Genomic DNA, 13690 nt, shown 5'->3' with positions numbered 1-13690 from the left:
GTTTTTTACTATATTTTATCAAAACTTTAGCAGCCAATATTTTGGATAATATTTTGGATCTGTTTAGAGTAGTTTATACGTTTTAGGATAAATAATTTATTATAAAATATGACCCGCGGTCCACTATAGAGTCAACCCGCAATCTGTTTTTTTTTAAATTTTTCTTTTACTTACAAACCAAAGTATTAGTCGCGCAGACTCGCCCTATTTTTCAAAAACGCCACCGGCCCTTTTATCAAGACATCAGCAAACCTCCGCCGCGACCGCGTTTTGGGCGAGCCGGACGTAAAAGGCGCCAAACGCGCCCATAGTCGCTAATTGGCTCCCGAGGGTGAGGGTTTGGTGCGGAGCCGTAGGTAACTTCAATCACTTCAGCAGCCGAAATTGGTGTGATGGAGCCGGAGGTTGGCTTGTTAAGAGGCATTGGAGGAGCCAGCTTTCCGGAGAGCTGCTCGGAAGAGACCTCGGTCGACGGAGGCGATGAAGAAGGTGATTATTTGGAGAACAATGGGACGGGACCGCTATCAATTTCAACTAGCGCTACTGGACGTGTGTGTGAAACAAATCGGAGGATTTACTCGCGGAGCGAGATGGAAGACTTAAGGTTTCTAGACATCGATGCACAGCGGCGGATGTGGAATGCAGTCTACGCTGGTATGGAATCTGACGTTGCCCGCGAGTACAGTAAGCTTTGGGTGCCAGATGATCAAAAGAAAGGGAACCATGAAAATTTAGTATGGGACAAGTTAGTGAGAAAGAAGGATGATTTTGGAGCAGTGGGTATGGTCATGATTTGTTCAAATTTATTCGTTTTAAAAAGAGCTGTGAGGTCTTTAGTTCTTCTATGCTTTACTTGCTTGATGTCTGTCTAGTGAGTGTGTTTTTCGGTTGTTTTCTATTTTAATCGAGTAGTGAGTCTCTTTCAATTATAGGTTTTATAGTAATGCGGTGATAAATTCTTCAAGATGGAAAGAAAAGAGCTTGTATCTTTTTGGGTTACCTTGTCCTTATGGATGAAGAATTCCTTACCTTCTTTCATGTTCACAGCAGTTTCATGACAAAATATGTTTAGTAACAATTCTTTTCACCGCCCCTTTCATTTTTGTATTAGCGAAGGCAGTCCATACTTCTGATTCACTGTAGGCATGAATTTACGATTGACGTTATTACATGTATCAGTTTGAGACGTTCAATTACTAGGTAGCCTTCCACTTCATTCCTTATTCATATAATTTTACTTGTAGAAGTCCATCTTTCCTGTATGCAGAAAATTCTAAGGAATGCTACGGATGATGAGGTAGGCATCTGGTATGTCAACTATGTGGGAAGTTTTCTATTGAAGTCATGCTTGTATCCACAAAGGTTATTCTAGAAATGAAGTTTCAAAGGTAATTATATGAAATACTTTCTTTGGAAGATGAAATGGTTATAAGTTTCTCTAGTGTAGTGGCAATCGTTTGGCTGCGTCAATGAGCCAAATTGCTCTTGTTTGTAGAGAAAATATGTAAGTGTTAGTAAATAAAGGTCAAGAAACTATATCTCTTATTCCCTTGTATCTAAATTACAACTTTTCCGCTTATTATATAGGGAATGTCTAGGGCAAAAACAATTTAGACTATTACAACTTATCAAATACAAAACAAACAATAAACATAATAAGAAACAAAATAAAAAGGAATAAAATTGAAATTGAAAACTCCCTCCAATAGCTTCCACAAATTGATCATGTGAGGCCAATATGGCCACCTCTTTGGGCCACCTAAGGGGGACAAAATTTCACACTCCCACTCAAGCTGCGTCATAAATGTTGTAAAGACCCAACTTGATATTCAAATCATTAAAACTACTTGGAGGTAGGGATTTAATGAAAACATCCGCGACTTAACGATGAGACTGAAAGTAGATTAAGTGAATAATGTCACCATTGCCTTTTCAGAGATAAATTGTTCATCAATCTCAATTCATTTGGTCCTGTCATGCTGTACAGGGTTCTTTGCAATACTAACGACAGCTTGACTATCACAGAATATTTTTATGAGATTGATTGCGGAGCATCACAACTCATTTAGTAACCTTTGGATCCATATTCATTCACAAATTCCTAAAGCAAGTGCCCGATACTCAGATTCTGTACTATTTTTAAAGAGCACTGCTTGCTTCTTTCTCTTCAACATGACAAGATTTTCCTATACATAGGCTTCTGCCAATGAATTTTTTTGCCCAACTAGCATCAATATAAACTTATACCTCCCCATTGTTTGATTTTTAAAAAAAAACTCTCTAAAAGGGGTTCTCTTAAGAAATCTCATTTTTCTATAAAACATCCCTAAATATTTTTCATTTGGACTGTTCATATGTTGACTAACAATGCAGACAGAGTAAGCAATATCAGGTCTGGTGTGTGACATAAAGATAAGTTTACTCATCAATCTCTGGTAGCTACTTTTTTTCACTGATGTTTTCTCTCATTGAATATAATTTTTTGTTGAAATTCATAAGAGACACAGCAGGTTTATACTCCAACATTTCTATTTTTTTTAGTAGGTCTAGGATGTACTTTTGGGATATCACAATACTCATCTTGGACTTGACTATTTCCATGCACAGTAAGTATTTCATAGCTCCTAGATCCTTGATTTCAAATTCAATCACAAAAATCTCCTTCATCTTCCCAATTTCTTTTTCATCTTCACTTATTAGGATCATATCATCTATATAGATAATGAGTATAACTTTCTCACATTTTTGTGTATGCTTTATGAACAGTGCATGATCGACTTGGCATTAAATGTACCCATTAGATTTCATAATCTTAGCAAACTTGTAAAACTAAGTCTATCAAGATTGTTTGAGGCCATAACGTGATTTTCTTAGTTTATAAACCAGATATTTATTTGACCTATTTTCTAGCCCTGGTGGGATTTCCATATACACTTCTTCCTCAAGGTTTCCAATGATGCAACTCCCATTGTTTTTTCATTGTCAAGGAAAGAACTCTTATATTGTTTAGCTTAATTATTGGTGCAAAGGTTCCTTGATAGTTTATATCGTATAATTGAGTGAAACCTTTAGCCACTAACCTAGCCTTGAACCTCTTAATGCTACCATCTGCTTTGTACTTGACATTGAACACACATTTGCACCCAGCAAGTCTTTTATTTATAAAGGTCCATTTTTTATTTAGATCAAGTGCTTCGATCTCGTGTTCAACTATTTTTATTCATTATGGAATTTAATTGATTCATGAATAGACTTGAGAATCTGCATGCAATCAAGATTAGTTACGAAAACTTTATAAGGTGTTAATAGCTTCCCATAGGCAACATACTCTTGGATAGGATAATTTGTGCAACTTTTGCTGTCTTCTCCACTGGATTTCACCTCTTGGAACTTCAGAAATCTGTGAATTCAAGTTTGGTTGTAACTAATCATATGTTTGCATATTGTATTTATCCTGCTCAGTGGATTTTTTTCGCTTAATGTTTGTGCATTTCCTTGTTCTTAATCTCATGTTAGATATTTTGCAATGATGGAACTGGGGAGATAGGATTGTTGGAAGGAAGTTGAATAGGTTGTGATGACTCTAGGTCTATAGGTATCCAGAGTAGTGCCTAAGCCTTTTTTGGTATACCCCTACTTTTCTTAACATAAGTTGAATCTAAAACATCTACTCTCTTAACCGGATCATTAGATGGTCTACGTTAAGGGCCCGTTTGGGGCAACTTATTTGGTGCGGTGGCATTTTAAAAACGCACCTGAGCTGTTTGGATAAACTGCGTTTTGACAGCTTATGTGTTTTAAAAACGTTAAAAAAAACATTTTCACACCGCACCTTACACCGCACCTATCTAGGTGCGGTGGCTGCTTTCTGACAGCCACACCGCACCTATCTATGTGCGGTGGCTGCTTTCTGACAGCAGTTTGACTTTCCTAAAAAAAATAAAAATTTGTAATAGCCAACGCACCTAACTTATCAACATATGATTCTTAATCAGCTCGTTTGACTTTCCTAAAAAAATAAAATTTTTAATAGCCACTGCACCTAACTTATCAACATATGATTCTTAATCAGCTTATTGGCTGTTTATTCAATAAGCTGCAGCTGCCCTAAACAGACCCTTAATGTGATCAAACCATCTAAGACGACTCTCTCTAATTTTGTCCGCTATGCTATCACGAATATATTAATTTAGCATTTTGTCTCTAAGTTTCGAGCCACTCATCATCCACCTATGCATTCTCATCTCATCAACACTTAACTTTTTTTTATGCCTCTATTTTAAAGGCCAACATTCTACGCCATAGAGTATTGCAGATCTCACCACCATCTTATAATTTTTTTTTTAGTTTAAGCGGTATTTTTTATCACACAATAGGCCCAATGCATTCCTCCGCTTCAACCAACCAACTTGAATTATACTAATTACATGCCTATCTCTATCACATCACTTTGAACAATAGACCTGAGATATCTAAAATGTTGACACCTTTTAATGATTTGATCACCCATAATTACAACTCCAGTTTTAGAGCTACTATTATTAAAATTACAATTCATGTATTCAATTTTAAATCTACTCACACGAAGGCCATTAGACTCCAATGTAGACCTCCATAATTCAAGTTTTTCCTAAACTCATTCTATAGTCTTTTCCATTAGAAGGATTTCATCAGCGGAGAGCATACACCAAGGCACATCCGCCTGTAAATGTCCAGTAAGAGCATTCATAACTAAAACAAAAAGATATGGGCTTAAAGCCAATCTGATGCAATCCAACTAATATAGAAAAATATTTGGTCAATCTTTCTGTTCGAATACAAGTAAGAGCTATATTATACATATCTTTAATGACTTGAATATAAGTCATATCAACCCATTTCTTCTCTAGAACTCTCCAAAAGACTGCACTTGGAACCTTATCGTAAGCTTTTTTTAAGTCAATAAAAATCATATGTAGATCCTCCTTACTCTTTCTTTACTTATCGATCAAACCTCTCAATAAATGTATAGCGTCCATAGTAAACTTGCCTGATATAAATTCAAACTGGTTATAAGAAATTTTTGTATCTCGTCTTAACTTATGTTCAATTACCGTTTCCTATAATTTTAAAGTAGGACACATCAACTTAATTCTGCTATAGCTTGCACTTTTGTGTATCTTCTTTATTGTTAAAATTGGGGACCAAAATACTCTTCCTCTACTCCTCAGACATCTTTTTAGTTTTTAAAATAACATTAAAGAGTTTAGTAAGCCAATAAACTCCCAAGTCTCCTAAATATTTCCACACTTTAATTGGGATATCATCATGTCCTACTGATTTTCAACCATTTTTTTCTTTAACACCCTTTCTACTTCTTTTTTACTAATGCGACGGTAAAAATAAAATATTTTATTATTATTAACGATATTAAGATTACTAAGATCAAATGTATTTTCAAAATTTCATTGCAAAATTTATCAAAATAGCTCACCCACTTATGTTGAATATCTTCATCTATAAAAAACACTTTTTGATTTTCATCTTTAATACATTTTACTTGAATTAATTCTTCTTTACATTTTACTTGAATTAATTCTTTACTTTTCTTTTCTCTTTGTTTGCCTAGTTTATACATATATTTTTCGACATCTTTAGTATTTAATCTGTTATAAAGATCAAGTAGAATTCTTAGTGTCACAAATTATTTTCTTAAACTCCCTACGGGCCACCTTATATTTTTTTATTTCTCTATGTTTTTACATTTAAATCAGTTTTTATAACTCTTCTTATATTTTATCTTTTCTTGCACATTATTATTCCACCATTAATTATCTTTGAGTGTTAGTCCAGAGAGAAGAGCCAAAATGCCTCAAATATATTCTATGATTTCACTATTTATAGAAGATAGATTGACAAATGTGTAAAATTAATGCTTGCCCTTACTTTAATAGGGGCGTTAAAGATTATTATTATCTTTTTTCCCGACTGGACCATCTGCTTGGCAAGTCCTTGGGTTGGCCGACTGAGCTACTTTTGATCGGCTTTTGACCTGGAAACTGGTTGGCTTGCGCTTTGGGAAATAGGTTGGCTTTGATTGTGGCACCCAATCAACTTTAGGGTGGCCAGTCAGCTAGCCTGGTTGTTGTTCCTTGGTGATCTTTGAGGGAGCTGTTGAGGGAGTCTCACGTTTATATTTGTGGGATTGTTTGGGTAGTTAGACCTTTGTTCGGCCGTTGGCGCGGATGCCTATCTCCTATTGGTTTTGTAGCTCTTCATTCGTCAGATTATCTCGAGATTTGTGCAGATCATTTTTTATATTTGTGGGATTGTTTGGGTAGTTAGCCCTTTGTTCGGCTGTTGGCGCGAATGCCTATCTCTTATTGGTTTTGTAGCTTTTCATCCGTCAGATTATCTCGAGATTTGTGCAGATCATTTTTGAGTGTACATGTTAAATTCCTAAATTTTATTGCTTCTTGATAGCGACATCTGTGATAAGGACAATGAATATGAACTCTTCTTTGTCGCCCTATCTATAATACATGATAAACATATTAGCTTGATGACCTTTAGACCTCAACATGTGCTCAATTGTTGCCCTACCGGTACATGTTGTCTTGATAATATCATTGCCAATCTGTCCATATACATGATCTTTTTTAAGTTCATTCATTCTCATTATTGAGCAATTGTTTGCATACTTCATTTAGTTGAACTGGCTAATCATCATCGTGCATTAATGTACAGCCGATAAGTGTGTCTAACTTTTAGAATACAACAATTAATTAAAAGGTTAACATGTTATGAAGGATGTTTTTCCTCAGTGAATTTTTCTCCTCATTTGGTTTTCTTTCATACATGGATATTTACTACTTATAACACTGTCCACTTGCTCTCTAGAAGTCCCTTTTAAAGTTTCTAAGTTCTAAATAATAATTATCATCTTAGTTTTATGCTTAGTCCTTGCCCATTTTTCTTCACAATTAGATTAAATGGTAGTTCATCGATTAACATTCCGATCAACCTTTTCTACTATAATTTACTTAAGTTGTAATGTGCTTTTTATTAGTGGCACATAGCCCAACTCATGCAAAATTCCTATCACAATCAACGTGATATGCTGATTTTTGGAAAACGGTGGTGCAAACCAAAATCAAATTGGTCTCTTAGATTTTGCCATAGTTTGTTTGGTGGTTATCAGCTTAAATAATATCCTTCAATCATTCTAACCTAGCATGGGACTTGTATACTAGTTTTACAATAGAAGAAAATGGCAACTTCACACACACACACACACACACACACACACAAGAAAATGGCAACTTCACACACACACACACACAAACACGTACATACATAGACACAAAAAAACCTTGGCGGAATATTCATTCTGTTTAATGTTTTTGGATGTTAGTCTTTAAGGCGAGCTATATGTAAATTTTTTTTTTTGCTATTCTCTGTAGTATGAAATTTGCTTATCATTGATTGTTCTAGCAAGCAATTCTCTTAAACATATTAACAAGTCTTTTCAGTCATTCTTTGAAACATCTGAATATAAATTTCAGGTGAGGTGTTCTCATTGAATATGATGGAATCGGGCATTTTCTTTTCCTCATATAATGCTTATGGTGAAACATTGGTTGGTAGTGAAAATTACACTATCAATGAAGTATCATTTTGTGACGAAAATAATGTTGTGGAGTTTGAAATTGATGACGTTGATGATGATGACAGTGATGATGAATATGAAAGTATTCAGAGGCCTGCTTTCCTGGTTGAGGGAGAACCTGATTTTGATTCTGGTCCCCCTTTAGATGGCCTTGAGTACCTTAGGCGTGTGCGGTAAAGCTCTTTTCATTGTAACAATTTCTTAATCATACTCTTACTTATTACAATTTAACATTTTTGTTGTTACATTTTAGCTGACTACTACATTCCATCATTCTTATTTAGCTCGTAGTGGTTGGCTTTGGGACTATTTTGTTGCTATTTATTTCTTTTCTGTTTAGGAATTAGATATGTAAATACATGAGATTGTGTGGAATTTATGTAAATTTTCCTAAGAAATAATGTGATTGATTTTTTAGATATATTCGGTTTTTTCAATTGATGAAACTAGTAGGTGATGCAGTGTTCTATTGACTTTCAGAGGGCTTACAGTGGAGAGTGGAATGGTGTTGTGATTTCAACGGAGGATAAATAGAGAGATGTGGCATGGATTGTGGTGGAAACAAGCAGGTTTGGGGTAGGGATCACACCTGCCATGTATCTATTTTCCAAAGTATCTTACGTTAACTGTATCTATTAACATCCTATTCTACAATTAAACGGATTTTCATGAATGCTGTTACAAGATTTTCAGCAGAAGAATGTTTGAGGACGAAATTAAATTCATTCTCAAATAGCTGTGATACACTTTATATGAAATCTGTAACAATTTATATCTAAAAAAAATAATAAGACCACTTTAACCCTAGCGCATAGCCACACTAAGAAAGCTCCACCTAAACTAAACACAATCCTAATAATACACTTAGCTTACCCTTTTATTTCTTACTCCCTTAGCTTTCAACTAGATCATAAAAACTAACCTCCTTGAAAATATTAGTAGTAGTTGCTGAGTCCACTACCCACCAATGACTCCAACTAATCATGGCTAATTAAGCACGATGTCAACTGCATTTCATTTTTGTTAACTTTACATTTTTTGTGCTTAAGCCAGCACTTATATTTGTGGACAAAATCAACTATCAACTTCTGCCCATAACGCTCAGTGGTGGGTCAACCAAACTATAATGGTCTTCCAACAAGCTTTAATGAATTTCCACCACCACAGGGTCTACAGGTTGGGCTGGCCCAATTGGAGCAATGCATTTCAACCTACACCATTATATATGACCCTGTATGGTGGGTTGATTCTGCTATATCAATTATTTCATTTTAAGCTAAAGTACCATAACACTCCATGGTGGACCAAACTAGCTATATAAATCGGTAGGTTGTTAACCCATATGAGAGTGCTTGTCTGCATGAGCTTAAGAGTTCGTTTGGCGCAGCTTAAAACTGCATTTTACGTTTTCAAAAGGCTGAGCCGACGTTTGATTCGCGCGTTCATTAGGCTTTTTTGAAAATGGTGTTTTATATTTATATTAGAGGCGGGCCGCGGGATTGACCCAGCGTCCCGCGTCTTCCCATCTGCGTTCGGTTCAATTCCTCGGGTGCCCCTCTTCTTCGCTCGACGGCAGTTGCCTCTCTTGCCTCTTCCTCGGTTGCTTCTATAGGGAATTATTGGAGAGCGCCCTTTTTCTGCAGTGAGAGGAGACTCTAGTTTCAGCGAAGAGCAAATCATGTACCCTCTTGCCTCTCCCTCGGTTGCTTCTATAGGGAATAATTGGAGAACGCCCTTTTTCTGCAGTGGGAGGAGACTCTAGTTTCAGCGAAGAGCAAATCATGTCGTTGAATCGTCCTCCCTTAAACTTTCCAATGTCGGGTGAAGTTCCCCCTTGAAAATTCCGGACATTGAAGAATCGAAAGAAGGTAACTTCGATGGTTTCTAGGCATTTATAGATTTTCATTGGTGAAAAAAATATTTTTATTCATTTATTTTTTTCTTTCCTATTGTAAAGCGGAATTTTATCCAAATAGATGAGATGGGAAGATCAGTCTGTTGTGCATTTTTTCTGCACGAAGTGATCAATTACTTTTTTGAGATTTCTAGCTATTGGGTGGATTTATATAGACATTTTTGCTTTCATTGGAGTTCTTTATAGAGCAATATCCGTTCATAGAAGGATGGGCTTGATCTAGGCAAAGATTTAATTCTGGGAATTATAATATTCCATTGTTAGATTGTCTGGGCTTGCGTACTTTATTGATGAACCTAATGGATTCATTCGTTTGATTTATTGCTGAGAGAGACGTGAAAGCTCCTAATTTGCTGGTGAAGTTGAACGAAGAGATCGAAGCAGTCATGCGTAGAGAGAAGAACCACCATAAGGAAACGCATGGGAGGGGTGAGGACATTGGGGAGAATACACCAATAGATAATGTTAAAGGACCGAACTTGTTTGAACGCGCAAAGAAAGAGTTTCAGACCTTTGTAGATCTATTGATTCGAAGAAGGATCATGGGCATGAGCATGATGGCGAGAAAGGTAAGGGTTGTTTGGGATCTATTGGTAGAAATTTTGAGTTGTTCTACTCGCCTTCAAATGGAAAAGACATTGATTGTAGAGGTTTTGAATGAATCCTTTATATAATTCTCATCAATGGTGATTTTTCTTAACGTGCTATTTTGAAAAGCTCTGAATTTGCATGTTTTTGGGGGTATTTATGCTTGATTTACTGCTTGGAATGAAAAAAAAGTTTAATTAAACTAATTTGCTTTTCAATTATCTATGATATTCTTTTCAAGTAGAAATATTCTTCCAGCGCGTACAATTACTTATTATGCAAAGTACATTGACTCATTGTTCATCCAAAGGTTGTTTGTGTAATAACTCCTTGGATTTGCCTAACCCACTATATAAATTTTTTATTCCCTTTGTACACCCATAGAGGGAGGTCATAGCTTGTCGACAATGTCATGTATTTTGAGTTTTTAACTTCTTTACTCAATATAAAGAGTACACTCAGGTGATGATTAAGCTTTACCATTTTCAACGAGACACCGTTGAGGCGGATCTATGGTTCCCACTAGGTAGTATTTCCTTAATTTACTTTGAGTTGATATGAGAGTTTATGACTGACTTCACGAGTATGTAAAAGTCGATGAGGAATTCAAATATTTATAAAATATAAGACAAGAGTAGGGCAATTCACTCTGGGACTTCATAGTCCATTCCCAACGTGAAATGTTAGAATGTAAAGATTTGGATCCAACAATAGCCCACCCAAGCCCCATGGAATGAAGATCCTTGAGAAAATCCATTTATATATGCGATTGAACTATAACATTCAAGAATGTTGGACAAGTTGCTTGAACTTGTTAAAAATCAAATTGACACTGAGGGGTATAACCATGTATTTACAACATCATCCTCTTGGCAATATGATTATCTAAGAAACTTGCAATGACTTCTTTAGGATGATGAAAATCAACATTATAATAATTAGGACAAGCTTGTCAAGAAGCTACAATATCAAAGACATCAATATTATTAGCAATGATATTAGAATCACAATTTCATCTCTAAGTAGCAAGATAAAAAAGACAATGGGAGATGGGAGAGGTATCCCTACTATATACCTAATAGGCAAATTCTCTTGAAACTATAACACAATGATTAACTTATAAACTAGGTTCAACTGATATCAAGATAAACCAACTGCATCGGGTTCAAGATGACTCAATAGTTGGGTCGAATCAGGACTCACCCAACTAGGTTTGAGGCAGACTCCACTACCGATAGTGATCGAGGTTCGACAGCATCCCTGGAGGACAGTGTATCTCGTGACATACTGTTTCGATTTCAAAATTAATATTATCTTAATTTTAATTGTAATTTTAATAATTTTTTTATCAATCTTGATACTCACTGTTAAGTGAGTACTATTTCATCTTTTATCTTTACTGTTTTGTATTAGTTTTCTACTTCTACAGTATCAAATATATTTTCAAGATAGTTTTGTTACAAACAACATTACTTAACAAGGGCATAATGATCATTTATCCACAAATAGCTGCAAATAAGCTGTTTTGAAACAGCCTGCCAGTTTATTAGGATAAGCTGCTGATCAGCAACTTATCATGATAAATAAGATAGTTTTGTTACAAGCAACATTACTTAACAGGGGCATAATGATTATTTATCCACAAACAGCTACAAATAAGCTGTTTTGAAACAGCTGTCTGAAACAGCCTGCCAGTTTATCAGGATAAGCTGCTGATCAGCAACTTATCATGATAAACTGCTTATCTGAATAAGCTGGATAAGCTGCAACTACCCAAACAGATTCTAAGTCATAAAGATGCATATGAATGCATCATCACATCATTACAGGAATAATTTCCTTCTCATTCATCTTTCGTATCACATGATATCCATTCTTGTGAGTGCATATGAAAATAACATACTTACCTATGTCATCATGTCATTTTTTTAAAGACAAACACAACTGAAAATATTCAACCTTTAATGTAAGATCAATTATAAAAATTGTCATGCTTATCCCAATGCTATGTAATTTTTGTAGTTATCTCAGAACACTTGATGTTATGTTGATAAGTTAAAATGGGCAGCATGATTCTTATATTCACATGCACTACTCATGAAATCGTATAAAGAAAGATAATATCCTTTGCATGTAAAACCACAAAAAAGTGATAAAAAATCTTCTTTAGACTGTAAGGGTGTTATAAACTAAAGTCGTGTTTTCTACTGATGGTCATCCTGATTTCATGATCTCTATGTTGTGATTCTACTTCATTATTGCATTTATAGTCATTAATCTATCCATCATATACTTATAAAAGAAAAATAAAACACTCATATGAAAGATTAAGAGGCTTCCTGCCTCATGGATTTGGAGGGTTGAGTTGATTCCATATTTTATTTGACTCAAAATTGATTGCAAAAACTAATGCATATCAAGGTGAAATAACATGAGGATGGTGATGAAGAACTTCTTGGTATGATTTAATGAAATCTTCATTCATGATCTTCTCTTGCTATCAATAATCTCACACCACCACATCTCTCCCCCAATTGATCACTATATTTTACTAGGTCTTTCCGTCTATTTCTTGCCTCACCTTTTATTTTCTTTTTCTCTAAGTCTAGCATGTATATGCCACGTAACCTGAGACATCTCCCTTATTTCATCTAATCAATTACTCCATTGCTGTTTAGCTTACCCCCCTTGACCAACCAGAACCTTCATACACATCTATCACAATTCTGTTTAGATATTGCTCGATTTCCTTCGATGAAATCAAACCTCATGTATGGGCATAATAATGTCGACTAAAAAAATTCACGCCCTGGCCCATCTTGAAAATGAATGACAGTTTAATGGAGATTCTAGGATAAATTTTTAGAAGTTACATTAGATTGAAGATATGACACAATCTAGAGATTTCATCCTCATTTTGCAAGGATTTTTTGATTTGTGGTTTGAGATATACCACAAGCGCAAACCCCTATGGTTAATTATCCCTTATAATAATGAGAGAGCTCTATCTGTTAAAGCTAGTCATTATGGTGCTAATTACTTAGCTTATTGTAGCAAAATACATAGGATTTATAAAAAATGTGAAAATTTATAGAAATTCATAACTATAATCTTAAACGTGAACGATGGGAGGAATGATAATGAACTAGATCAATTCATCATCTCGAGTTATCATGAATTTTAGTCCACTTAATCAGAAGAGATAGTCGACCCAACCTTATCAAATGATTCCTGTCAGTATCATGAGGTTACTTCATCCAAGATAACCTTATAGATTTTGGGTTGATGCTCGTCTAGACTAATTTTAAGTCAACCTTAGTTAACTAAGAGTTTTGCGTCCTGTCAAATATATCTTATTATTGATGTCTCAAAGGGAAAAAAGTCTTTGGTGAACATATGCGCTACTATCATAACTGTAATTTAATGGTGTCATTTGATGACAAATTTGATTGGAGAACATTGGTTGTATGCGCTATATTTGTGAAGTCGGCTGGCTATATGAGCGATGTTATTACTGACATAAATTTTTTTGAGAGTTA

At 35.1% G+C, this 13690-nt stretch overlaps 1 protein-coding gene across 1 annotated transcript in view; it reads left to right on the top strand.

Moving 5' to 3' along the window:
- Positions 1 to 202: 202 nt before the first annotated feature.
- The window catches only part of LOC110023150, a 47301-nt gene continuing 33813 nt past the window's right edge, over positions 203 to 13690 (top strand). Inside the window, exons 1-2 of the mRNA XM_020722418.1 lie at positions 203 to 780; positions 7545 to 7821. Coding sequence (XP_020578077.1) covers positions 393 to 780; positions 7545 to 7821 — 665 coding nt within the window. The 5' untranslated portion in view covers positions 203 to 392. The remainder of the gene's footprint in view (positions 781 to 7544; positions 7822 to 13690) is intronic.

The sequence above is a fragment of the Phalaenopsis equestris genome, unplaced genomic scaffold (assembly GCF_001263595.1).
Source record: "Phalaenopsis equestris unplaced genomic scaffold, ASM126359v1 Scaffold000218, whole genome shotgun sequence".
Classification (NCBI taxonomy): domain Eukaryota; kingdom Viridiplantae; phylum Streptophyta; class Magnoliopsida; order Asparagales; family Orchidaceae; genus Phalaenopsis; species Phalaenopsis equestris.
Note: the sequence above shows the minus strand (reverse complement) of the source record. Positions and strands in the feature narration are given on the sequence as shown.